The 27,755-nt window shown below is 49.3% G+C and overlaps 1 protein-coding gene across 4 annotated transcripts in view; it reads left to right on the forward strand.

Annotated features, from left to right (window-relative positions):
- The first annotated feature begins 3,141 nt into the window (after positions 1-3,141).
- The window catches only part of BCAN (brevican), a 59,428-nt gene continuing 34,814 nt past the window's right edge, over positions 3,142-27,755 (forward strand). Inside the window, exons 1-3 of one of the 4 annotated variants that reach the window (XM_030542463.1) lie at positions 3,142-3,230; positions 3,678-3,805; positions 24,533-24,619. In XM_030542463.1, coding sequence (XP_030398323.1) covers positions 24,541-24,619 — 79 coding nt within the window. In that variant the 5' untranslated portion in view covers positions 3,142-3,230; positions 3,678-3,805; positions 24,533-24,540. Of the gene's footprint in view, positions 3,231-3,515; positions 3,806-12,214; positions 12,381-24,532; positions 24,620-27,755 lie in introns of those variants that run through there. The other 3 variants (XM_030542464.1, XM_030542466.1, XM_030542465.1) reach the window with 3 other exon arrangements.

Consider the following 27,755-nt stretch of genomic DNA (forward strand, 5'->3'; position numbering starts at 1 on the left):
TGGACATTTTCTAAATGAAATGTTTCGATTTTTTGGCTCAAAGCAACTTCTTGTTTCAACATTTCCTTTCATCTTATTTTTAAAACCCAAATAAAATAGTTGAAATCAAAACAAAACATTTCATTTGACCTGAAACAGGGTCATTTTTAATTTTTTTTTACTTTTTGATTAATAAAAATTTTTGAAAAAATTTGTTTTCTGTTTGACCTGAAACAATTTTTTTTTTGGAATTTGCCAGAGAAGCAAAAAATCCATTATTTGCACAGATCTAGATGCAAACCCTCATGCTTCCAGGCAAAACCCTGGCAGAGGTCAGGAAGATACATCCCCTATGGGCTAACTATTGTCCAGTATGGCGGGTTTTCAGAAGATCACACTGGTTACCATTGGAGACAGGACTCCAGACAAGACAGACTATTAGTCTGTTCCAGTAGATTGAATCCTTGGCCCTTATGCTGCTATTTACTTTGGTCCAAGACACATGTTTGCTGGAAATTGGGCTTCTGTGCAGCTCTGGATGCAAATCACACTCCTGGGCTTCTTTTTAGGGCTGGTTAAAAATGGAATTTCCATCCCATGGGAAATTCCAAGATTTCAAAATCTGTTTGAGCCCCAAATCGGGTTGAAATCTCAGAATTTTTCGCAAAGTGAAATATGCCAAAAATGTATGTATATGCTACATATAACATCAATGTAAATTCATAATATAGTCCAACATATAATATAAATATGGCAGAAGATGGTGATCTTAAATGTGAGATCCAGCCAAATTGGGGAGCGCTAGAAGAGTGCAGGATAACATCTCAAGGGTCGCGTATGATAAGTGCACGCTCCTCAGACTAAAAAGCCCAACTATATAGGACAGTGGGCCCCCACAACGCTGTACGGCACAGAAACACGGGCGACAGAGAAAGCGAGTTCAACGCCAGCCCGTGTTTGAGAGGAGATGTCTTCACAGCATATGACAAGATACACACAGGAACAGATTTCAAAATGGGAGTATGAGGATGCAAATCAGAGTCCGTGATGTGGCTGACGAAATCCAGCAAGCAGAGCTGGGCCGGTGTGGGGGCCTGGGGAGGATGAATGCAGGGGAGCTGGCGAAGATGGCCTGGCAGTAGAGGGTGGGAGGAGAGAGCACGAGGAAGACCAAGGAAGCAGTGGCTGGACTGCATCAAAGGTGGTCAGCAGGCAGACCGTAGCACTGCCTGGGACAGACAAAGGTGCCGGATGCTTGCACAAGGCCCCGACCCCAGTTGACGGGAAAAGGGGAAGAAGAAAACAACCTATAATATAACCAGAAAGTGCAAACAACAAAGTCAAAACCCAGCGAGTCCTGGAAGGAAGAGATTTTCATTGTTTCCTGCAGAAATGTCAGGACACTAAATTGGGACAGCTCGGTTCTGTTCCTGGCTCTGCCATTGACCTGCATGTGCATGTACAGCCCCTAGCAAAATGGGTCTTGAGCCCAGCTGGGGCCTGTAGGTGCTACCGTAATCATAGAAGAAGATGCCTTTGTATAAGCAATGGCAGAATTTGGCTCTACCATTGCTGACACACAGCCAGCTCTGGGGTGGAAGGCTGCAGCCAGTTGGCACAGAGCACCAACATTGTGGCTTAGGAGAGATTCCCGCCAAGCCTAATGAAGGCAAAACTCCACACGCCCTGAAATACTTAATGCCCATGTAGGGCAGACAGACAGGACCTTGATTTTTAAAGTGTTCATTCCGTCAGTGTCCAGCAAACAATTTGTCTGAAATAGATTGATTACTCTGCCTTGCCAGGATTTGAACCTGTGGCTGCTGGGAGGACAGAGTCTTTGCTCACCAGTGCAACTAAACCACACAGAGTCTAATGGAGCAACTCCTGATTTACCCTGGAGTCAGTTGAGAATCAGGCTCCACTCAACTGAGCAGATAAACTGACAATGTAGTACCAATACTTAGCCCCTGCATGGCCTTATCCAGCACTTAAACAGGACCCCTTTGTGATTTGATTAAGCCCTTAGTCTTCTCCTCCTTTTCCAAATGGGTAAACTGAGGTACAGAGGGTTCCACTCAAGGCCTGGAAGGAAGCAGGTTCTCATGGGGGGAAGAGACTACTTAGTCTTCTCTGCAACTGAAGACATCCAGGTGACCCCATGGAACGTACTGCACTTGGGAACGGTCAGGCTGACAGATGTTGTTTCATTGTGCTTCCCTGTCGGGCTCGCTGTGCCCATCGGTTTTCTCTTATGCTTTGGGCATATCTACATTTGAGCTGGCAGCTGTGATTCCCAGCTCGTGTGGACGTACCTGCGCTAGCTCTGCTTGCGTATCCACAACAGGATAGGCAGTGTAGGGTGACCAGATGTCCAGGTTTTATAGGGACGGTCCCGATCTTTGGGTCTTTTTCTTATATAGGTTCCTATTACCCCCCTCCTCTCCCATCTCAGTTTTTCACATTTGCTGTCTGGTCATCCTCAGGCAGTTGCTCAGACTAGCTGCCCCAAATCCAATCCTGCCTGACCCAGTGGTCCACTGGCCTGAGCCACTATAGAGACATATGAACAGACACATTTATCGGCGCTGGGAATTACAGATGTGCACTTAGATTGGAACCTCTTTGGGGGAGGGACTGTCTTTCTGTTCTGTGTCTGTACAGCACCGAGCACCCTGGGGTCCTCGGCCATGACTGGGACTCCCAGGCAGTATGGTAACAAGGAGAATAAAGTGAACAGGATTTCCTTCCCCACCCTGCGTGGCTGATGCCAGGTGCCCATCGAAGCTGCCACCTGCTATTAAAGCAGCGGCGTTCAGGAAAAAACAACATCCCAGGTTCTCGATTGTCACTAACTTTGCTGGTGCGAACTTCAGCCAAACGCTCCGCAGTGTGGCTGGAGCTGTGTGGGGCCCAGGATATTGGAGAGACGGGGCGGGTGAGGTCATAACTTTTATTGGACCAACTTCTGTTGGGGAGAGAGAGAGATGAATTTTCGAGCCACTCGGATCCATCCGGGCTCCCCCGACGCTCACAAAGACTCCGGGTAATTTACATTACAAAGCAGCAGCCCTCCATCCTGCCCCTTTGTGCCTTCTGCCAAAGGCTGAAAATAACTCAGTCCGGGGTCCAAACTGCGTCCCCACCCCCTAAAAATAGGGCTAGGGCAGGGCTGGTTTGTGCATTTCTGCTTGCAATCTGAAATGATGCATAAAGGTATCGACTAACATCCATGCTGCTAGCTACGGCAGGTAGCCAAGCGCGTGTCTATTCAAACCACTGTGTGTGCAATGAGGAGATGATCAGGATAAGAGGACTAGACAGGGAAAAAGAAAACCTGCATTTCTCCAGAGCAGAAGCAGATGCAACTCAGGGGCAGTTTTGGTGCATTGGATTAAAAATCTGCCCTGCTTCAGTTTCCCCCTCTCTTCTTGGGATATTCTGCTGGGCTTTGCCAGTTGCAAAGGGGGAGGGTGGGAGTTTGCCAGCACAGCATTGAATTAGAAATACGTTTGTCAAGCTGTGTAATTTCTTGGCACTCTTTTTTTAAAGGGGGGGGGGGAATAAAAGGAGGAGGGGGGAAGGTTTTGTGTGTGTATCTGTGCATCAGGGAGCTTGTTTCAAACTGGGTCCTGCCTCGCCTGCTGTCTGAGCTCCTGGCTGTAGATATGAGCTGTGCTCTTTTGGAATAACTGCAGTTCACCTCTGCATTGGCCCACTGCAAGATCCAACCCAGCTCCGGAGGAGAACTTCTCACTCTCCATCTCCCTTCACAAGATCAGCACCTGCACGTCCACCCCGCCAGCCGGCTGCCTTCTCAGAAGAGGTGAGTGAAGGACTTTGATTTAGCTGCTTCCTCCTTGGGAACAGAGGAGACAGAAAATTTCTGCACTTGGATCAAGGTTGGGCTGTTTGGTTTCTTCTGGATTCTTTTGGGGCTGGGTTGGGAATCCTTTCCTAGCATCACCGAGCCGCAGGCAGCTACTCTCATGAGTGTTCCCCTTGATGTAATGGGGCGACGGGGCTCACCCATGTTAATAAAGGACTCACGATTTGGTCCTCGGGTTTGTTTTTCCAAGTGCAAATAGATTTATTGTTCAGTCTCTCTCTTTTTTTGAATGACAGAAAGTCAGAGGAAAGCTCAGACAGGGAATGAGATCTCAGTCTATTGCAGAGTTTGACATGCAGAGCCATTTCCCAGTGCAAACAATTTTTTGTTAAGGGGGGGTGAGTGTGTTGCAATTGATGCGTGAGAGGACATGCTGTAAATATGCCCCTTGCAACATTCAGCTGTGCGCAGCAGGCAGGGAATCAAGGAGGGACTCTCATCACTTCAGCCTTGGTCCCTCATGTGGCTACTTCAGGGATTTGTCCTTGGATCTGCGATGTTCCAGGATTTCTCTCTCCGCACTGAACAATTTTATTTGTGGGCGAGCAAGCCTTTCAATAGCCTGCCTCCTCTTTCGCGTTACGTGTGCAAACTCTCTTGTCCTCTCACTCCTTGCCGGCTCCAGCCCTGGAAACGAGTGGGGGAGTTTGAATTCTTTTTATTTTCTTTTTTTTTTTCAAAGTGGCATGTAAGAGAGAATTTACCACTGGCTCGTGCTCTGTCCTGCATTAACAGGCCTGGAGCCTGGCGCTTGCTGTTTGTACCTAGAGGACAAGCACAAGGCATTGGCAGGGCAAGCCTGTGCTAAATTTCTGCAAATGCTCCTCTGAGCTCTGCCCTGGCCAGACTGTCTATAATGGAGCAGGTTCAACGCAACTCACTCCATGAGCTTTCTGCTGAGATTGACAATAATTGAGGGGGGAGGGGGGAGATGTGCTAAGGGCAGGTGGCTTTCCTAAGAAGGATGGGCAAGTGGCTCCGGCACTGACTTGGGATCCAGGAGACCTGGGTTCTTGCTGTGTGTGACCTTGGACAATCCACTCCAGCCACCTTGTGCCTCAGTTTCCCCCCTATAAAATGGGGGATGGGGCTGCTCTCTTCCCCAGGGGTGTGGTGAGGCTAAGTGCATCCATGCTGGAGAGGTGATCGTCTACTGCGGTGAAGAGGCCAGCTAAGCAGCTGGAGAGCTTGCTTGGAATCAGCTCTCAGGTGTTGGGTTTGATGCAGAGGTTCTTCTCCCTGAATTATGCAGCAGGAAGGAGCATAGCGGCCTGGAAATCTACAAGACATCCTTTGCAGTCCCTCTGTGGTAGAAGCCTAGTATGTTTCCTGGAGGAAGGTTTTGCAGGGAAATGCGGGGGGTGGGGTGGGGGTTACTCAGTTTCATGAGTTTGCAATGATCCAGCACTGCAGATTCCCTAGTGGGTTCCACGGAGAAGCACTGAAGGCCAGCTGCAGCCAACCCCATGTATCTGGTCAACTGCAATGACCCCCCAGAAACTCCACCTGCTAGGTCACAACTAACCTGCCCCATGCAAGGCAACTGCACGTTTATTGTCTGTGATACGACAAGCCAGAACCAGTCCGCAAATACACCCTATGCCCTGCGGGCCACATCGCACAGCCCGTGTGGAGCTAACGCACCCAGCCCCAGGGTGGGTGTGATTTAAATCAAGTTGATTTAAATTATGATTTAAATCACTAGTCAGGAAGACTTGATTTAATCGTGGATTTCTACATAAATGTACATTCTGCAGTACGCTGCTCAAACAAGTTTCACTTTTGTTTCTGCTGCCTGTCCCTCCCCTCTCACATTTATCTCCAGACTCAAACTCCTTGTCCAGATCTATTCCACCCCCAGCAATCTTCTATTCAATGAACTTTCTGCAACTTTGTCCTTTTAGAGAGAGAGGTAAGGGATTGACTTTGTGAGCACAAATTTGCAGAGGGACAATAGGGTCGAGGTCTGTTATTTCTCACCTCTATATATTTATTTAAAACATTTTTGCTGTTAACAAGTGTGTTATCTCTGGAGATACAAATCCACAGTTTGCGAACTGCAAAACTAAGCATCTCTGATGGTATCTTCTAGACTGAGCACTGAGTCCCATTGGGTAGATAGAAAGATTAACCTAAATAATCGATACAGAAGCCCCTGGAACTCCATAAGATTGGGTCCCTTGTTCATGAACTGTTGGAACTCATTTACAAAACTTGTCTTAAAACATGACATGAATATATTGTCTCATACTGTAGAATTAGAATTTATAATCCCTATTCCATGAGGAGGTATCTTTGGGCTATAATGTATCTATCTTTAGATTTTCCTCAAAAATCCGATTTAAATGAAAAACGATTAAAAAAAAATTTTTTTTTAAGCCACCATTGATTTTTATCCACCCTGGCCCAACCCTCAGCCCGTGGAAATCAATGGCAGCTTTTCCGGGGAGCACGGCAGAATCAGGCTCTCTGCTCCAGCACCTCAGTATTAGGGTGACATGTCTCCACTTAAACAGCTGCCCTGTTTCAGTGTAGACGCTCATGCTACCTCCGCCGATGGGAGCGGTTCTCCCGTCAGAGTAGGAAATCCACCTCCTCGAGAGGTGGCAGCCAGAGGGGATAGAAGAATTCTTCTGCCCACCTAACACTATCTACAGCAGGGGTGTTTGCTGCTGGAAGTTCCCAGTGGAGACCAGCCCTCAGTTTCCAGACTGGCGAGGGAATTAAGAGGGAATTAATTTATCATTATTATGGTAAGGGCTAGAGGGCCCAACCTAAATCAGCGGGCAAGTGTGCTAGACACACCAGCCCAAATCCTCAAGGGGATTTAGGCACCTAACTCCCACTGGAGTGAAAGGCCTAAATACATGAAGATCTTGGCTACGGTGCTTAAAGTGAGGGCAGTAATTTAAAGTAGAGGGAGGAGGTCAACCCCCCCACCTTCCCCGGTCAAAATCTAAACACCGAGTTGAGTCATGCAATTTAAGCCCTCGTTCTAAAGCTGCCGCTCCCAGTTTAGGATCGAATTCCTCATTTTGTTCAGACCACTTTAAGCACAGCAGCCCCACAGTAAGAAACAGCTCCTGTCGTGCAGTGCTGACAGTCTAAATAGGTGAGGGGAAACTGAGGCACACTGCGACATGACTTGCCCCAGGTCAGCTGCAAAGCTGGGACTAGGACCCACGTGTCCCAGCTCCAATCCCGATGACCTAGCCACTAACCACCACTGCCTGGCCTGCTGCAAGGACAATTTGCCCTTCAGGGGAGGCCCACAAGGGAGAGCCCATTTGGATCAGAACTTACCCCCAGTGTGGGTGGTCCTGGGATCTGGGTTTTGGGTTCTTGTACTGCGCCTGTCACGGCAGTATCAGAGCTCCTTCCAGAATTAATAGCATTAAGTGTAGCCCACAAAAGCTTATGCTCAAATAAATGTGTTAGTCTCTAAGGCGCTACAAGTACTCCTGTTCTTTTAGCTAGCCCAGGGGGTTGGATTCGTCTCCCAGCCACCTGCCTAAGAGGTTGAGAAGCTTGCAGAGTCAGCACAACCCTAGATCTTTGACCCTCTGCAACACTTCCCACAGTAAGGACAAGGGAGAAAAGCAGTTTTCTAGCCAAGATCTGAATGGAGGTGGCAAGGCTGAGGAACAGACACACACTGGGATGCAGTGGAGAAAGCTCTTGCATCTTCAACGTGCAAGGGGAGGAGGAGGCCAGGGCTAGGCAATAGGAGGGGAATACACTGGTGCTGTTAAGGGAAGCTAGACAAAGGGACTGCTCTTGAGAGCTCACTGCCCAGAGGCTGGTTTTAGCCACAGATTCCTCCTCCCCCGACATCTCAATTCTCCAGCGCTTTGAAACCTGCCAAGAAACCCCACGCAAAAAAATCCAGACCTCTCGCTTTTCCTTATTGCTGCCAGAGGGCTCCCTGAATCTTTACACCAAGCAGCAGGCAGGGCGGGAAACGCTTGTCTTGCTTGCCGTGCTGCCCAAACCAGATGTTTATTTATGGCTGTTTGGTTCTTCAGAAGCACCCTGGAGGCTTATAAGTGACGTCGCCTTGCTGGCCGCTTCTTAGCGAAATCATAAAGGCAGGTGGCATGGGCTAGACGTTGCCATCCGGGACTGGGCGGCAGGATGCCTGTGTTGTCAGATGTCACCAGTATGGTCCTCTGCACGATTTAATGATGATAACACTCGGCTGTGTGTGTGCTGCCCCGGCTCTGCAGACCCCGACACAGCAGGCCTGAGAAAATCCCCAATGACCACAGACTCCGGTAAGGTACGAAGGCACCTGGCCAGGTTTTTTGTCAAACGAAGCACAGTAATAGTTTCCTGCAGACCCTACAGGTAGGGTGACCAGAAAGCAAATGTGAAAAATTGGGAGCGAGGTGAGGGGTAATAGGAGCCTATATAAGAAAAAGACCCAAAAATCAGGACTGTCTCTATAAAATCGGGACATCTGGTCACCCTACTTACAGGGCATACTACCAAAAGGTGTCCCCAGACAATGGACCGGCTCAGTCAGTGGTGGGATTTACCACTGCCCCCTAGGCCAGTCAAAGACAACCCCTCAGGGGTGTGTTCTTATACACAGGTACAACCAAGTTACACCTCACTCTTGACGTATTCAGGTTCAATCCCCCTACATAGTAAGGAGCCACCTCTGACCTTATATATGTTGGTTTGAGCAAAACAACTCCATCCATCTTATTACCCTTTTGACCCTGTCTTTAGGACAGGTCAACACGTTCATAGAATATCAGGGTTGGAAGGGACCTCAGGAGGTATCTAGTCCAACCCCCTGCTCAAAGCAGGACCAACACCAATGAAATCATCCCAGCCAGGGCTTTGTCAAGCCTGACCTTAAAAATCTCTAAGGATGGAGATTCCACCACCTCCCTAGGTAACCCATTCCAGTGCTTCACCACCATCCTAGTGAAATAGTGTTTCCTAATAGCCAACCTAGATCTCCTCCACTGCAACTTGAGACCATTGCTCCTTGTTCTGTCATCTGCCACCACTGAGAACAGCCAAGCTCCATCCTCTTTGGAACTCCCCTTCAGGTAGTTGAAGGCTGCTATCAAATCCCCCCCCCCCCCTTCTCCTCTGCAGACTAAATAACCCCAGTTCCCTCAGCCTCTCCTCGTTAGTCACATGCCCCAGCCCCCTAATCATTTTCGTTTCCTTCCGCTGGACTTTCTCCAATTTGTCCACATCCCTTCTGTAGTGGGGACAATACTCCAGGTGTGGCCTCACCAGTGCCGAATAGAGGGGAATAATCACTTCCCACGATCTGCTGGCAATGCTCCTACTAATACAGCCCAATATGCCGTTGGCCTTCTTGGCAACGAGGGCCCACTGCTGACTCATATCCAGCTTCTGGTCCACTGTAATCCCCAGGTCATTTTCTGCAGAACTGCTGCTTAGTCAGTCGGTCCCCAGCCTTCAGCGGTGCATATTCCTTGTTATCTGTGGAATGTGCTAGTGTCAGAGTGTTCTGGTGCCATCCTGGCACATCTTTATCTTACTGGTGCTTGGTACCTTTTAGCTGTATGTATAATTGCAACATCAGCCCTCTTGTCAGCTGCTGTGAGCTTAACTTTGCCTTATGTTAGCAAAGTCTTAACCATTACTTTAGTTTAGGCCTTAAACCTCATACCAGGCCTCTGATATAAGGGTTTATGTTTCAGGGCCTGATCCTGCCACATTCCCCGACTTTTTGTCTTTTTATGGGGAGGATGTTTACCCCTCATCCCAGAAAAGCAGAATGCATGGACTGAAGACACCCAGCAGGCTAAACACTTATGTGGTTACCTTATTTTACCATCCATACACTCATGCCTCATCTGTCACTTAGTCTGTACATTCCCTCGTATGACGGGTACACACACTTTATTTTCCAGTTGTTTTCAGTCCCTTATACTGGGCCTGGGAACGTTAGGCCAAATGTTGCCAGCTATGGGAAAATTATGATAACCCATATCACAGACCATGTCCTGAATTCATACCACCTCATTAACCAGAGTAGAGCATCGACACAAAGGAGTTCTGGAAGAATTTAGCAATTCTGGAATAAGAGCTATTCTAGAATAGCATTGTGGTCACAAGGCCTTACACCTAGACATCTCTGTACCAAAAAAAATAATAAATAAAAAAAATTGACCTGGAAAACTGACTTCAGCCAATGCTGATGTTACGCAGAAGACTGGCTGTGTTGAGTCTGTTAGCACTCTAGAGAGCTGGGTTTAATTCTCACTGCTGCTATAGTCTTACTATGTGATGTAGAGTAAGAGACATTTTCCCTCTGCACTTCAGCTCCCCCCGTATGTAGGGGCAATGGTAATGCTTCTTTTGTCCACTTAGGTTGTAAAATCTGTGGGGACAGGGACTGTCTTTTATAAGGGGGAGGAACAGTGCCTAGCAGTGAGTGTTACTATAATGTAAGCAGCAATGAATGCAGCCACCTCTGGGCTGAGAAGAGGCAGCTGTTTAACCGCACATGGTCCATCACGATTTGGAGCAGGAAGTGATGAAGAATATTGTACCCTGCCGAAATGGTGGTGGTGGTGGGGATTTTGAGGTGATCTAAGTGACTCACTCCAGAAGTGGCTGCATGTACAGCAATATACATTACAATAACACTCGGGACTCTGCTGCCAATACCCTAACTCTTATGAAAAACAACCACAGGGTCGTTAGTAATCACAGGTGGTTGCAATGCGGGAGATTCTTGCTGGGCAACACAGAACTCAGAGCTCATAAGCCAACGTTCCACCTTAGCTCAGTTGTTCTCAGTCTTTGCCATGCCACGTCCCACCTTCCATCTGGGTGAGGATGCTCCCTGCCTCTAGTCCCTTCTGTTTAGGGATACGGGGAGTGGAAGGTTGTTAATTGGCATTGCAGTAACCCCTAGGAGCTGCAGTCCCGGAGCTGGCTGCCGTACAGCCACAGAATAGGTGACTCCTACCCCCAAGATGAAGCCATGTGAACTCTCCACTGATCTAAGACACTGAAGCCTGGCTTTAATGCCCCCCCCCAACATTGTTCAGCAGGGGAAGAGGCAGCCCCGGGTTAGCCTTTCCACACGTGCTCCACCCCTAAGAAGCTTGTCAAAGAAGAACATAAGAATGGCCAGACTGGGTCAGACCAAAGATCCATCCAGCCCAGTACCTGTCTTCCGACATTGGCCAATACCAGGTGCCCCAGAGGGAGTGAGCCTAACAGGAAATGATCAAGTGATCTCTCTCCTGCTATCCATCTCCATCCTCTGACAGACAGAGACTAGGGACACCATTCCTCACCCATCCTGGCTAATAGCCATTTATGGACTTAACCACCATGAAAATATCCAGTTCTCTTTTGAACGCTGTTATAGTCCTAGCCTTCAGAATCTCCTCAGGCAAGGAGTTCCACAGGTTGACTGTGCGCTGTGTGAAGAAGAACTTCCTTTTATTTGTTTTAAACCTGCTGCCCATTAATTTCATTTGGTGACCCCTAGTTCTTGTATTATGGGAATAAGCAAATAACTTTTCCTTATCTACTTTCTCCACATCACTCACGATTTTATAGACCTCTATCATATCTCCCCCCAGTCTCCTCTTTTCCAAGCTGAAAAGTCCTAGCTTCTTTAATCTCTCCATATATGGGACCCTCTCCAAACCCCTAATCATTTTAGTTGCCCTTCTCTATCATATCCCCCTCTGAGCACCTGCAGTGTATTTATCCTCACAATGGGCCTGTGAGGTGTAGTAAGAGGAGGCCCTGAAACATAAACCATTGTATCAGAGGCCTGGTAGAAGGCCTGAGGCCTGAGCTCAAGTAATGGTCAAGACTTGGTTAACATAAAGCAAAGTTAAGCTGTGAGCCAGAGACAGGCCCTGCTCAGAGTCTGGCCAGGGCAGGGCTGATGGTGCAAACACACATGTAGCTAAAAGATACTGGACACTAGAGATACAAACATGTGCCAGGATGGTACCGGAAACTCCGACACTTGCACATTCCGCACAGATAACAAGGACAGGCTGACTCATCCTAAAGACAGAGGCAAAAGGGTAATATGATGGATGGGGTACAAGGTGAGAGGCGGCACCTTACTACATAGAGGGGTTGTACCTCAACACGTCAAGAGTGATGTGTAACTTGCTTGTACCTGTATATAAGAATGCACCCCTGAGGGGTTGTCTTTGGCCTAAGGGGCAGTGGTAAGTCCTGCCACTGACTGAGCTGGTCCATTGTCAGGGGGCACATATGTACTAGCAGAACTGTAGACATCTGATCTGGGAAGCTAAAGACTGTTTCGTTTGGCAATAAACCTGGCAGGGTACCTTCATACCTTATCGGAATCTGTGGTCATTGGGGTTTCTCTTGGGTTTGCTGTGCCAGCGATCCGCACAGAGCCGGGGCAGCACGCAGCGGGAACACACGCATGCTGCTGACCGTTATCAACTTTGAGCAGAGCAGAGCACCACACTGATGACATCTGATGATATTGCTGACCCTCACTGCTGATCTGGTGAGTAAGCGAGCTGTCCGCTGTAGGAATCGCGAGGACAGAAGGCCGCAAGCTAGGGAACCTCCTTATCCCCTCCCTTCAAATCCCCACAGAGTTTAATAACTCACGGACGGGCTGGATTGCCAGTAAAGGGAGGTCCATATCAATTTAAATAAGAAAGTGGAGAAACATGGACTGGCATATGTAAAGCAATGGTAGAAACAGAAGCTTTAAAAATAATAATCAAAGTAAAAAGCTAGGATTTTGCAATTAATGTCCATCACAATAAGATGGCTTCAACACATGCCACCATACTGGCCAGGCAAGTAATGGAGAAAACCAGGGAAGCAGAGAGATAACTAAAGCTCTGGAAAACTTGAGCTCTTCTAACAGGGCAACAGGCGGTCCAGATCCATGGTATGCTCCAACAGATAAAGCAGGAAAACAAAAAATTGGAGACAGTTGTGGAAAGCTTGCAGAAGAAAAGGGTACCGTCCCCTGTTGCTCAACAGACTTCGATGGGGGCATCCTTAGCTAAATTAAAAGATGGAGCATGGGACAACTGCAATGGATGCTGCGTAGGGTGACCAGATAGCAAATGTGAAAAATTGGGACGGGGGTGGGCGGTAATAGGAGCCTATATAAGAAAAAGACCCAATAATTGGGACTGTCCCTACAAAATCAGGACATCTGGTCACCCTAATGCTGCGCTGGGGACATGTGGAATGACCCATCTGGACCATCCTCTCTCAAGCCACAGTTGTGAGAAGCAGTGGGAATTGACATGTTACAGGAACCAGTTCCAGTACAAACCCTGTGGGGACCACTGACTCGTCATATCCTTGGTTTTGATGATGATGCTACGCAAACGCTTAAACGTGTGGCTCAAAAGCATTTTAAGTTATCTCGTGGATTAGCCACACTTAAAGGAATTACAGGCATGCCAGGAGAGGCTCCGGCCAAGCTGGCTGACAGAATATAAATGTATGTTGGGCTAACAGCACGGGATACCGGTCTCGAGGATTTGAAGCAACTTGTTTTGGAGGTGATAGAATGGATAGATGCTTGGTGGAGAATGGAGGCAGAGATGTATCTGGGAACGAATGAATTGAAAAAGTGGAGACTGCAGTTAAACGGCAGGAAGGAACTTCTGTCAGCGAGCTGCGAACACAGTTAGGACAGTGGAAAACAGAGGGTCCTGGATCCCCTCCCCGTGGCTGTGGTTGGAGGGGTCGTGGAATGAACAGAGGTAGAGGAGTGAATAGAGAGAGCGAATGGGTGTTGTCTGAAATGCTGAAACAGGAGATTTCAAAGGAGAGAATGAGAAGCTGCGGGCGCAGCTACAGGCATATCTGATTGGCAAGGCGTCTCAAAAGTAGGAATAAGAGGCAGTGATGAAGGTGGCCAAGGCGCCTGTTTCGGCGTCTGGATTGAATGATCCGATTGTTAGTAATTCAGTAGCGTAGGCCAGGCCTCCCTGCAACTCGGAATGCATTTTTCAGCACCCCATGACAATAGCTATCTGGGGGCACCCCCATTTAAGCATCCGAGTCGGGGATGGGCTTGCAGATTTTCTATTGGACACGGGGGCTGGAATTCCTATAGTAAAAGATGTATTTAATGTGCAGGACTCCTAGGTTCTCTTCCCAGCTGTGGGAGGAGAATGTTGTCTAGTGGTTAGAGCAGACTGGTAGTCAGGACTCTATCCTACCTCTGCTACTGTGTGAGCATGGGCAACTCATGTCCCCAGCAATACCACTCGTGCCTCAGTTTCCCCCACTGTCAAATGAGAATTTGTAAAATGCTTTCAGATGAGTAAAAGCAAGAAGATAGGAGTCTAGTTTGAGGGCTCTCCTGAGCTGCTTGGCTGATACCAAGTACCACACACTGTAGGGGGTAAGCTGCACTTCTTCATTCCCAAGGGAGACAGGCAGGGGAAGCACTTTAATATGTTTTTAAACAAGAGTCCGAATATCTGGCCAAGTTCCAATCTGGGTAATTATGTTCTTCCTGCTTAAATGTCGCCAGGGGCTTTAATGGGATGTGGTTTCCTTCTTCACTTCCTACCTTAAACAGTTTAGTTGGTGCTGTTATATGAGGCCACAGTGACCCATCCCAGAGGTGGCTGCATTTCAGCAATCTCTGTTTCCAGATCACTCTGCCCAGCACCCAGACGCTTGTGAGACCCAACAGTGATGACTGTTGGGATCTCAAGCTTCCTATGTTGCTGCTGGTCTGATGCATTTGCTGCTTTTATCCCAGCATGCCCCAACCTCCCTTCTCCTGAAAACATGTGTGAGAAGAGCTATGCCCTGCACCAAATGCTCCCTCATCTTATTGAGTTAATACAACAAACTCCTGTTGCTCTTTGCCTGAAGTTAGCACAGGGCTCCTGGGTTCTATTCCTGGTTTGGTCACTCTGTGACCACTGGTAAGTCACATTCCCTTCCCGTGCCCCAGTTGCCTCATCTGCAAAATGGAGCTAATACTCCTTCAGCTCTCCAGGGTACTGTGGGGAGGTCCTCACAAGTCCTTGGAAGATGCTAAATGCATATTCATGGACTGATGTGGGAGATGGTTTTAATAGGCATTTTCCCCTGGCAGGAAGAAGGCCCATTTCTGCCGTGAGTGGGTAGTGCTCCAAGGTTCTGGGAAGGGGAAGCCAGGGCTAGTGAGTTTTTCAAAATGCTCCCAGCTCTTGAACTAAAGCAGGGATCTCAAACTCAAATCACCACGAGGGCCACATGTGAACTAGGACTTTGGCCCAAGGGCCACATCACTGACACCTTTTCATACAAAGATGCAAAAACCACCCCCTGCGCCCCCACACTCCACCCCTTCCATGAGGCCCTGCCTCTTCCCACCCCTTCCCCAAAGTCCCCGCCCCAACTCTGCCTCCACCCTGCCCCATTCCAACCCCTTCCCCAAATCCCTGTCCCAGCCCTACCTCTTCCCACCTCCATCCCTGAGCGTGCCTCCTATCCGCTCCTCCTCCTGGAAAGTCCTAAGTGCCGGGAGGTAGGCGGAGGAGCTGGGGAGAAGGGACCCCTGACCTAAAGGATCAATGAAAAAAGAAAAAGAAAAATCGCTCAAAGATTTCTGAATGAGGTCTAACTTACTGGCTGGGGGGTGGGCAAAAGCCTGGCATAGCAGAATACCTGTACAATAATAATCATCATCCCTAGCTCTTCTAGAGCATTTCTCACTTGTAGATTTCAAAGCGCTTTACAAAGGAGGTTAGTATCATTACCTCCACTGTACAGATGGGGAAACCGAGGCACAAGGCGACGACAGGACGTGCCTGAGGTCATCCAGCAGGCCAGTGGCAGAGCCAGGATTTGAACCCAGGTCTCCTGGATCTTACCCTGTGTGTACATCTATACATATGTCTGTATATGTGTGCATCTCTGTGTTCATATGTATCTATGTGTGCCCCTGTATGTCCGTAGATATATACATGTATGTGTATGTGCTTGGTTGTGTGTTTATATGCATATGTAAGCATTTGTACGTGTGAGTGTGCATACTTAAGTGTGTGGGTGCATGCATATAGCTGTACGGGGTGTGTGGGGGGCCATGCTCATGTTTGTACAGGACTGTGTGTATCAGTGTGTACATACATGTGAGGGAGGGATCTTCCCACACTGCTGTGAGACGCCACCTTCCCGCAGATTGCGTTCTGACCTTCCCCCCCTTCCCTGGCTCTCCACACAGCCCTCTGCCACGCTGACGCTCTGCCCTTCACCCAGCGCTCCCAGCCGCGCTGACTCAGCCCCGGTGAGAGCCAGTGAGGGGGAAGGTGAGCCCAGGACGCTGCCAGTAGCCTGTCCTCCCTAGCAAATGGACCCTTTCCAGGTTGGAGATCTCACAAATCCCCAGGAAATCTGAACTCTGTTAGGATCTGCAATACGATAGCACCTAGGGGCTCCCAACTGAGATCGGGACTCCGTTGTACCAGGAGCTGTACATGAGCACAAGACAGCTGCTGCCTTGAAGGGCTTTCAAGCTAAAGAAGACAGACAGAGGATGGGAGGGGAAACTGAGGCAGAGAAGGAATGGGACTTGCCCAACATCGCCTAGGTGCTAACCACTGGACCACCGCTACTTGCCTGACTCCATTTCGGAATGGAAAACTCATCCAAGGGCCCGCTCCCCACACCTTCCTCAGATTTATTCCTCTTCCCCAAACTCCACCCCCTGGCTCCAGCTCATTGCACCCGAACTATCAGCCCTACTCTGCAACCTTTGGAGTGGCGGCTGCGCTCCATTGCTCTCGCAGACCCTGGCCGGAGCAGCCCGTTCCTCGAGCGAGGAGCCCGACTCCACAGGAACGACCAGGGGACGAACGGGGGCTGGAGGAGGGGGCAGGGCACGCAGGCTTTTGGAGGCCATGTGCCTTTATGAACACGACATCTTGCCAAGGCCAAGCCATGTGCTGCCTGTGCAGATCTGGAATTGCCGCAAAAACAAAATTTAAATACAAAAGTGTCTTGCTGAGGCCGGAATGAAACCTTTTGATTTTTCCTGTCGAGAGAATCATAGAATATCGGGTTGGAAGGGACCTCAGGAGGTATCTAGTCCAACCCCCTGCTCAAGGCAGGACCAATCCCCACTAAATCATCCCAGCCAGGGCTTTGTCAAGCCAGGCTTTAAAAACCTCTAAGGAAGGAGATTCCACCACCTCCCTAGGGAACCCATTCCAGTGCTTCACCACCCTCCTAGTGAAATAGTGTTTCCTAACCTCCCCCACTGCAACTTGAGACCATTGCTCCTTGTTCTGTCATCTGGTACCACTGAGAACAGTCTAGATCCATCTTCTTTGGAACCCCCTTTCAGGTAGTTGAAAGCAGCTATCAAATCACTCATCATTCTTCTCTTCTGCTAAACAGTCCCAATTCCCTCAGCCTCTCCTCATAAGTCATGTGCTCCAGCCCCCTAATCATTTTTGTTGCCCTCCGCTGGACTCTTTCCAATTTTTCCGCATCCTTCCTGTAGTGTGGGACCCAAAATTGGACACAGTATCCAGATGAGGCCTCACCAATGCCGAATAGAGCGGAATGATCCCATCCCTCAATCTGCTGGCAATGCCCCTACTTATACAGCCCAAAATGCTGTTAGCCTTCTTGGCAACAAGGGCACACGGCTGAATCATATCCAGCTTCTCATCCACTGTAACCCCTACGTCCTTTTCTGCAGAACTGCTGCCTAGCCACTCGGTCCCTAGGACTTGGTTTTTAAAACGGTATTTTACTGCCTATTCTGGGGAGAGGCGTGAGGCCAGGGAGTTGTCTCTTGCCAGCCCTGGAGGGTGGCTTTGTATAAAAAAAAATAATAAAAAGCCCATAGGGTGGTTTGAATTTGAAGGCGGCGGGTAGAGAGAAGGTGGGAGACGTGCTTGGAAAATACCATGGGAGCTGTCCGCTGGCTGTGTGGAAATTACGGGCTGGTCGTTGCAAAGCAGAGCAGTGCTTTTCCTTTGCAAGAGCGTTCTGAACAGCTGTCCTGGGAAAGCATGTTCTGGCAAGCGTATGCACATGGGATTGCATGCGTGTGGGTGCATGTGGCGAGCATGTAAGCATTGCTGGTGTGCAGGAAAGCAGATGCATGCCGTTGCATGAGTTTATATGAGGGCGCATGCCTGTGTGCAAGTGTGGGGAGTGTGCACGCATGCACGGTTTTGCACATGCATGTAGGGCACGTGTGCACACAGGTGCAGATGTGGGCAAACACGGGCGTGCCTGGAGATGCAGGGCTTCACAGGAAGGATTTCTTCTCTTCTCTTGCTCCTGGGAAACGTGCCAGGGCCGAGGATGTGCTGCTGCTGACTCATCCTGCAGCCAAAAAAGCACTTCTCTGTGTATCTCCTTTGCCTCCTGCCGGCTGACAATGCACCTTGTGATCGGAGATGACTAATCATCACATGGAGTGATGGGCTAGGGGAGCGGATGAGAAGGCCTTGAATGGGGATCACAGCAGGTGACCCTCCAACAAGGAGACAAGCTGCTGGGAAAGGGGAGCAGGCTTGGGGGGCAGGGGAGGGGCCAAGCAAATGTGGGTCTCAGAGGAGATGGCAAAGCTGAGGACAGGCCAAGCAGCTGCCAGATTTCTCTGCTTCTGGCCAGGGGCCGTGGCATCTTATCATGGCCTTGGCTAGAAGTGCCTGGGAAGGGGGTCTTGGGAACAGGGCTCCCTCAAACTTCCCCACGCGGTTGCTAATACAGCCAGCCCAGCGCATTGCTCCTGACTCGGGGGGTTCCCATGAACCCCATCATCACTGCCTGGGGATGGGATAGGTGGGCCCCCAAGGCTGAAACTCTGGGTCCAATCCTCCAGTGCCAAGGGGGTGCACAAGCATCCTTCTAGGACATTTATCGGGTCCCCCATTCCTGCAACCTACCAGTACCTCAAAAGCTTATCTTTAGAGTCATAGACTCACAGTGTTAGAAGGGACCACAAGGGTCGCCTAGGCCAGTGATTCTCAACTGGGGACCCCCTGAGCAGGAGCACTGGTGCAGGCTGCAAGATGCCGTCTCCCCCTGCCCCACCCCCTGCCAGACCAGAGGAGCAAATTTTGAAATTTGTTTTAAGCACACAGCTGGGCTGCAAGCTGAGAACCGCTGCTTGAAATAGTTCCCAAGCCCTCTAGTGGTGCCCCCGGTGGTGCACGGTTTGCCAGGCAGCCACGCCACTCTGGGCTTTGCCCTGGGAAGGATGGCTTAGGGTTGCCAACGGCCCCTTATTACAAGAGACGTCCCTTATCTTTTCTCTGTCTCTGTTAAACAAGATCAGGAATTGCTGAGTGCTGCCAAATGCGGCAAGAAGTGCCCCTGGTGAGTGTCGGAGAGCGCTGCTTTGTATTATTCTTAATCATAACGATAATATCAGGAATTGGGGTAGGGCGAGGGTGTTAAGAAAACAGTCTCTTGTTTTCGAAATACAATGCTGGCAACCCTAGATAACGCGCCTGCGTGGAGAGCCACCTGGCCAGCGCTAAGTGTTCAAGAGATATGAACCTACCCTCCGGATTTAGGCATCTAAAAAAAAATCCTCATGATTTTTAAGCTGATTTGGGGACGTCTTGCGTTTGCTGGGCTGGTGAACGCACGGGGGTCACACGTTGCAAGGTTCTCTTTGCAAATCTGACCCCCAGAATCTTATTCCAAAACACCCAGCTGAGATTCTCCCATAGTCATGTTCTGCCAGGAGCTGGGGCTTTAAGGAAAACACTGATTCTAGGAAGACTGAGAATTGGCAACGCCAATAAGAAGCAAAAGACACAACACTAACGTGGCCCAGGGTGTTGCCACCTACTTGAGATGGGAAAGGGGCCAAGCCCCTTGTGGTCCTGACGTGAGGATGGGTGGCGGGAAGAGGGGAAAAAAGAAAAAAAGCAAACCCTCAACTCAGCACCAGTGCTTTGTGTCACTCCCTTTCTGGGGCTGAAGCAGTCTTGAGAGCAAATCACTCAAGCTGCCATGGAGCCTTGGGAACGGAAAAAAATAAAAATCAACAAAGGCTTTCTAGTTTCACAGGCTAAAGGCAAACCAGCCCTGGTGGGATTGGACTGATCCCACGAGCGGCCGGCGGCTGGGGTTGAATCCCAGCCATGGCTGCAGAGTCATGGGCTTTGTATTTTTATGCCATCTCTCTCCCAAGTTGTGATCTTGAATTCCAAGTGATCCGGAGAGAACAATAAAAGCCCCCACTTGGCTCCAGCCCTGTTAAGTTTAGAAAGAAGCAGGAAAGCTGAGGAGGGGCGCGTGGTGCTCAGTGATCTCTCCAGGCTCACAAGAAATCTGGTTTGTTCTGTGTGGGCCCAACCGCCTCTGCCTAACGAGAGCTGCACAGTGTGCGGCCTGGTCCCTGTCCGGGGAACCCAACCTTTAAAGGCGGCCTCCAGTATCATCTGTTGGTGTGTGCCGCAGAGTCCTGTGGCACCTTATAGACTAACAGACATATTGGAGCATGAGCTTTCGTGGGTGCGACCAATGAAATCATCTACCGGCATTTGCCTATAAAAATCTAACCCTTCCAACCTAACTCAAATGATAAAACCTCACTGAATTACAGCCATCTGCCCTTGTTCCACCCAACAGACTGGCTTTAACAAGGGAAACAGAGTCACTTCCAAGTCTAAAGACCTAAAGTGTTTAAATCGTGCAAGCATCCCCAGATGCTAAACTCCCATCAAGGCAAGCGTGACAGATAATACCCTGGATAACAAGCCAATGTACTTCTAGGGCAGGGGTAGGCAACCTATGGCGCGGGTGCCGAAGGCGACACGCGAGCTGATGTTCAGTGGCACCCACACTGCCTGGGTCCTGGCCACTGGGTCTGGGGGGCTCTGCATTTTAATTTAATTTTAAATGAAGCTTCTTAAACATTTTAAAAACCTCATTTACTTTACATACAACAATAGTTTAGTTCTATATTATAGACTAATAGAAAGAGACCTTCTAAAAATGTTGAAATGTATGACTGGCACGGGAAACCTTAAATCGGAGTGAATAAATGAAGACTCAGCACAGCACTTCTGAAAGGCTGCAACCCCTGTTCTAGGGTGACCAGACAGCCAGTGTGAAAAACCAGGACAAGGGTTGGGGGGTGATAGGAACTTATATAAGAAAAAGACCCAACAATCAGGACTGTCCCCATAAAATTGGGACATCTGGTTACCCTATATACTTCACAGGCAAAGGTGGACTTCTTCCTTTGTATCCGATTGGATGCTAAAAGTAGAAGTGTTGGTGATTTCATGGGGGGCTCTTCCCTTCAGCTCTTAGGGTACGTCTACACTGCAATTGGAAATGCAGCTGCAGCATGTGTAGATGTACCTGAGGTAGCTTTAAGCTAGCTAGTGCCAGGGCCGCCCAGAGGATTCAGGGGGCCTGGGGCAAAGCAGGGGAGCTGCGAGGCTTGTACTCACCTGGTGGCGGTCCGGGTCTTCGGCGGCATTTTGGTGGCGAGGGGCCCTTCAGTCGTTGCACGTCTTTGGCGTAGTGAAGGGCCCCCTGCTGCCGAAATGCCACTGAAGACCTGCACTGCCACTGGGCCAGGGCTCGCGAGGCCCCTGCGGGGCTCGGGGCCTTGGGCAAACTGCCCCACTTACCCCCCCCCAGGTGGCCCTAGCTAGCTCACATACCAATATCAGGGCATGGCTAGGGTTGTTAATAATAATTGGTATTGCAGTAACTCCTAGGAGATCCAGTCACAGTGCTAGGTGCTGTACAGCCATAGAATAGGTGACTCCTACCCTCGACATGAAGCCATGTGAACTCTCCACTGATCTAAGATACTGCAGCTTTAAACTGCCCTGAACATTGTTCAGCGGGGAAGAGGCAGCCCTGCGTTAGCCTTTCAACATGTGCCCCACCTCTAAGAAACTTCTCTGAGCACCTCCCAATCTGCAGTGTATTTATCCTTACAACAGTGCTGTGAGGTAGGGCAAGGCTGTTATTCCTGTGGCACAGCGTGCCTCAGTTTCCTAGGGGAGACTAAGTAACCTACCCAAGGTCACAAAGAGAGTCCATGGCCAAGCAGGGAATGGAATCCAAGGCTAGCGCTCTAACCACTGCACCAGGCTCCCTCTCCCTGCTGGCTGCAGAGAGAGATGCAGCTAGACTCACACTGGCGGTCAGCAGAGAGGGGAAAAAATCACCCGGCACAGCCAGCGTCAGCCCTCGGAAAACTTCTTGGAGATTTATTCATTGGGAGCAGTGGGGGAGATGGGGAAGTCTCTTTGTGCCAAGCAGCATTGAGAAAAGGCTGGGGATATAATAAGCTCTTTGGTCTGCGCTCGGCATTCACAGCCTGTCAGCAGTGAACCTCCAGCGTGAGCAGAATTTCAAAGAAAGGCCATCTTGGGCCTCCCACATCACCAAGAAATCCGTTTGCGGCTCCTCTAACTAATCAATGACCTCTCCTGCCCCAGCACCCACCCCGGTGGTTCCAGTAGACCGTCTGGGGCAAACAGGACCTTGCAAAACACACATTATTAACACGCATCTTGGGTTCATAACTACACTGCTGCCCAAATTAACGCCCGGCTGCCCCGGTCTCACTACATTAGGGCTTTTCTTCAGCGTCCCACGGAGCCGGGAGCTTTCCGATTGTCGCCAAAGGCCAGGCATCCTGGGGCAGGGGTGCACGAGGCTTGGGCCAGAACCAAATCCCTGGATCCAAATTCCCCCCCCCGCCATGCCCACCAGCTTCGGGACAGTTTCAGAACTTGGCAAGCGCCAGTGCCAGTTCTACGAAAGCATCGTCAGTTTTATGCGGGGATAAGAATTTCTCCCTTAAGATTTGGTTCATGCCAATAGACCCGGATTCTCATTTGCCCCATGGACCCTTAAACTCCAACTGATGTCCCCTTTAGGCCCCTCTACTTTTCCAGAGTTGGGTAAAGAGGTTCTTGGTGCAAATTAGAACCCATTTATTTCCCTACAAGAACCTCGCTTCATTCAGCCTCCAGGAAGGCCGGTTCTCTGGGAATGAATTGGGGCTGAGTAGCAAAGGAGGCTCTTTGTAACTACGACCCTGAGCAGTGAGTTTCTTAGCCGCTCTGAGACTCTTTAGACAGATATGGAAGGAAGGTAACCGAACTGAACAGCCTCAGTTCTGCAGAACAATATCACACAAGCAGAGAGAAAGAAAAACCCGACCAACCCTGGGTTTCTTTCAGGGGCGACATTTCTCCCCACCGCGGGTGATTTGCAGGGACGCTGCGGTTACCCCTTGGCAGCTAGCGCATGCTATGAAAAAAATACAGAAACTGATTGCGACTCCTCTCCAGGAGCGCTGGGCGCTGTTAGTTGGTGTGATGGGATGCATGTTACTGCCACAAGCAAGGAGGGAGGGGCGTTTGGATATGCGAATGAGGGGCAGAAATCTCTCTCTGCATCTCTTTCCAGCCATAAGAGCTATCAGAGAGGGCAGGGGAAGTGTCAGATGGGATCTAACTAGCTATCTTTCTCTCTCTCCTCTCCTTCCTCTGTCTCTAGCCGGCTTGATTTTCCTGCCTACACTGGTCTCTGTCCATAGACAGACCCTTATCTATTTAACCTCCTCAATCTATCCGTCTTTCTCTGTCCTTGCGGCTGGTATTGTCTCTCGCACTCATTGCATCCACAATCTCTCTCACTCCTCTTTGTCCTGCGCCGCTAGCACTAAACCCCCGTCATGGGTAAATGGAAGTCTTTTCAGGCCCCTTTGGGGTTTTTCGAATGGGGGGAGTGGAAGGGAGTGGGTTTTCTTTAACCCTACTGCACAGCTTTAACTCATCTTTATGGCCCTTCAGCTTCAGTTTACTCAATTTCCCCCTGGGAATTTATTAGTGTTTATTACCACCACAATAAAAACAGGGGGAAATCAGTGCAAAAAACGATTAATAATTTTTCTGGGTAAATATCAGAGTTTATTTTGTTGGGTGGAAAGACAGTGGAAAAAAGTATTCAGCAGATTAATGGTTTGAATTCCGTTCATCGATGTGGATTGTTGCAGAACTAACACAGAACACAAGGCCACTGCTGAGTTTAAGAAAACACTCTCTCTCTAATCCCCAAGTAAAACTTTTCATCTGAATAAAGAGTTTACTGTTGTAGACTCAGAACTATTAGCCTATAAATATTGACATGTAATAATCAGGCCACACCATTTACATACATTCAGTTTCATCTCTTTATTTTTTGTTTTTTCAACTTTCGGATACCTCCTTGTGTTCTGAAATGTATCCTGATACAGAGTTTTGTTTTCTTCCAATTTTAGCACGTCAGCTCTTTAAACTGTTCTCTGCTAACAGCTTGAAATGTGCACGTGGTGAGCATGAGATTCATCAGTTCGTTCAGATGCGCCCGCACCTCAGAGCTCGTGTGTGTGTCTGTGTTTACTGTGTGTAGCTTCTAGATTAAATACGTACACCCCTACTTCATAAACAGGGAGCTCTGTATATCCACACGGACTAATGTATGACCAGAATACAGATATCTCATGCAATGTATTGTATTTTCCTAATAAAACAAGTTATTTTTTACATATTTGAATTATACAAAACTAGGGTGAAAAATCTGAAAAAAACGGGCTACTACTTTTTGCAAAACCTGGGAATTTTTCGGTACAAATTGGTTTAAACTGAAAACAAAGGGGGTTGCTCATCCTGTATATTTCCTCCCGCCCAGGTGTACCAATGATGAACATGCTGCTGCTGCTCTGGATAGTTGCCCACCTTGCTTTTACAAACGCATTTATCTTTGGGGACGGTGCAGGTAAGTCCGAGCCGGTCAACAGGCAGCTTTGCGATGGCTTCAGCCAAGATCCATTCAAAGCTGAGTCGAGTGCATTAGGGCACTGGGCTGCCCCTCCAGAGACCCGAGGTCTAGTCCTGGTTCTGCCTCTGACTTTGGGCCAGTAACTTCTCCTGGGTCTGTCTTATCTAGCTGGGTCCAAGGCAGGGACTGTTTCCTGCTATGAGCACATGCAGAATGAAGCCTTGATCCTGGCTTGGGCCTCTAGGTCTTATTGTAATGCTATAGTACTGCCTCTTATTAAGGTTGCCCAACACTTTCCATTATAAGGCCCTGTTTTCAGTTGCTTTTAAGTTTGCCAAACTTAAACCACTTGGGCTGCAAATTTTCCATGCCAGGTGTTTGTCTTAGGCTGAATTTTTGGGGGGTAGGGTGGGGTGGTGGCAGGGAGGGATTTTTGATTAAATAGATCAACCAGTTCTGAAAGCAAGGCTAGGAATAGAGACGTTCTTTGGCCCATCTTACAGAAGTCAGGTGACCTTTCTTTGACAAGCTTTAACACCCCCCTTGTTCCCACCCCCGCTTTGGAGCAGGGACTTGAAATTTGGTAGTGGGGTGGCCTCTGTATCCGGGAACTGCCTTTTGCAGCCCCTGTGAAAATCCACTCAAATTTGACCAAGTCTTTGGTGGGAGAGGAGGGGAAGTTTGCACATGCCACAGAGATTTGGAAAAGATGGTCTGGAAGTGACCTCAAGAGGTCACCAAGCCCAGCCCCTGCACTGAGGCAGGACCAAATAAGCCCAGACCAGCTCTGACAGGGGTTTGCCCAACCTGTTGTTAAAAACCTCCAGTGAGGGGAGATTCCACAAGCCTGCTCCTGCGCTTACCTCCCCTAGAGTTTGAAAGCTCTTCCTAAGATCTCACCTAAATCTCCCTTGCTACAGATTAAGCCCCTTACTTCTTGCCTGGCCTTCCATGGTCCCAGAGAACAATTGATCCCTGTCCTCTTTCTAACAGCCCTTCATTTATCTGAAGACTTATCCGCCCCCCTTCCCAGTCTGCTTTTCTCAAGACTAAACACGCCCAGAGCTTTCTTCAGTCTTTCCTCTTAGGTTTTCTAAACCTTTCATCACTTGGGCTGCTCTCCTCTGGACTCTGTCCACATCTTTCCTAAGTACACACAGCATGCCCGTGCTGAATAGAGCAGGACAGGTACCGCCGCTGCCTTATGTACGACACCCATTCGTACAGCCCCCAAAATGATATTTGCCTTTTCCAGGACTCTGTCTCATTCTCCGCTCATTCAGTTAGCGATCCGCTAGAATCCTCTGCTTCTTTCCAGCGGCATGCCCCGTAGTCCCTTTCGTAGGTGGTCTTCGATTTTAGCATTAAATTCCCTGAAGATTCTGCTGTACCGACGAGACCTTGGAGCTGAGCAGGAATTTTCCTGCCATTACAGCGCTGGGCTGCCACAGCGGGGCAGACCGCTGAACTGAGAGCAGGCAAGGTTGTGCTCTCCAAGACCTCCCTGCTGGGCCCACGCAAAGCTTGCAAAGTCAAGCCCTCAAGAGTTAGGAAGTGCCAGAAATGTCCCCCTTGGTCATCTTCATTAGGGGACAAATCTTTAATTACATGATCATATACTCCATTATCATATATCATTAGATATATGACAGAACAAGGAGTAATGGTCTCAAGTTGCAGCGAGGGAGGTCTAGGCTGGATATTAGGAAAGACTTTTTCACTAGGAGCGGGGGTGAAGCACTGGAATGGGTTACCGAGGGAGGTGGTGGAATCTCCTTCCTTAGAGGTTTTTAAGGTCAGGCTTGACAAAGCCCTGGCTGGGATGATTTAGTTGGCGTTGGTCCTGCTTTGAGCAGGGAATGGGACTAGATACCTCCTGAGGTCCCTTCCAACCCTGATAGTCTATGATTCCCCCCATCCCAGGGCCCCTGCCTCGATAGAGGGTGCTCTGGGGATGTACCAGGGGGTCTGTAGGACCCCTGTTGGTGCAAAGCTGGCTTCAACCAAAGGTCGCTAGTTGGTGTTGCTCATTTTCTGGATGCCTGACTCAAGGCCCTAGGGCGTGACAGGCAGAAGTGCCGGGTGCTCACAGCCACAGCGGGCGTCAGTGGGAGCTAGTCTTGAGCCTATGAAGTGCTACACAATGCTAGGTCACATGAAAAACAAACCACCAGGTGCTGCAAATCGGGCACCCAACATTAGCAGCTGCTGCTGAGCTTCATCTCTGTGTGCCTCAGTTCCCCCTCTGTAAAACAGGGGTAATCACACTCTGCCCCCACATGGGGGTCTTGTGAAAATAAAGTAATTGAGCCAAGTGTCTGATACCACAGTGATGGAGCACCAGGGAAAAGACCCTAAGGAATGTCACAGGTTCCTTCAGGGCTTGGCAGGCCACCTCTGGGCTGGGCACAGCTCCTCTGTCTCCATCACCTCCCAGTCACTTGGAGTGGGTGGGGTCTGTTCCAGCTTGCCGCCCAGTCCTCCAACCGGCCAAACCCCAATCCAGGTGAACAGAAGAGTCCAGATACAAACCCTGTGGTTCAATGTCTTATACCGGGTCTTCAGTCTGGATACTGATCCTATACCTACCTCATAGAGCTGGGTCTTCAGTCTGGATACTGATCCTATACCTACCTCATAGAGCTGGGTCTTCAGTCTGGATACCGATCCTATACCTACCTCATAGAGCTGGGTCTTCAGTCTGGATACCGATCCTATACCTACCTCATAGAGCTGGATACTGGGACTTCAGTCTGGATACCGATCCTATACCTACCTCATAGAACAGGATACTGGGTCTTCAGTCTGGATACCGATACTATACCTACCTCATAGAGCTGGATACTGGGTCTTCAGTCTGGATACCGACCCTATACCTACCTCATAGAGCTGGATACTGGGTCTTCAGTCTGGATACCGATCCTATACCAACCTCATAGAGCTGGATACTGGGTCTTCAGTCTGGATACCGACCCTATACCTACCTCATAGAGCTGGATACTGGGTCTTCAGTCTGGATACTGATCCTATACCAACCTCATAGAGCTGGATACTGGGTCTTCAGTCTGGATACCGACCCTATACCTACCTCATAGAGCTGGATACTGGGTCTTCAGTCTGGATACTGATCCTA

This window comes from Gopherus evgoodei, chromosome 24 (genome assembly GCF_007399415.2).
Source record: "Gopherus evgoodei ecotype Sinaloan lineage chromosome 24, rGopEvg1_v1.p, whole genome shotgun sequence".
Taxonomy (NCBI): Eukaryota; Metazoa; Chordata; order Testudines; family Testudinidae; genus Gopherus; species Gopherus evgoodei.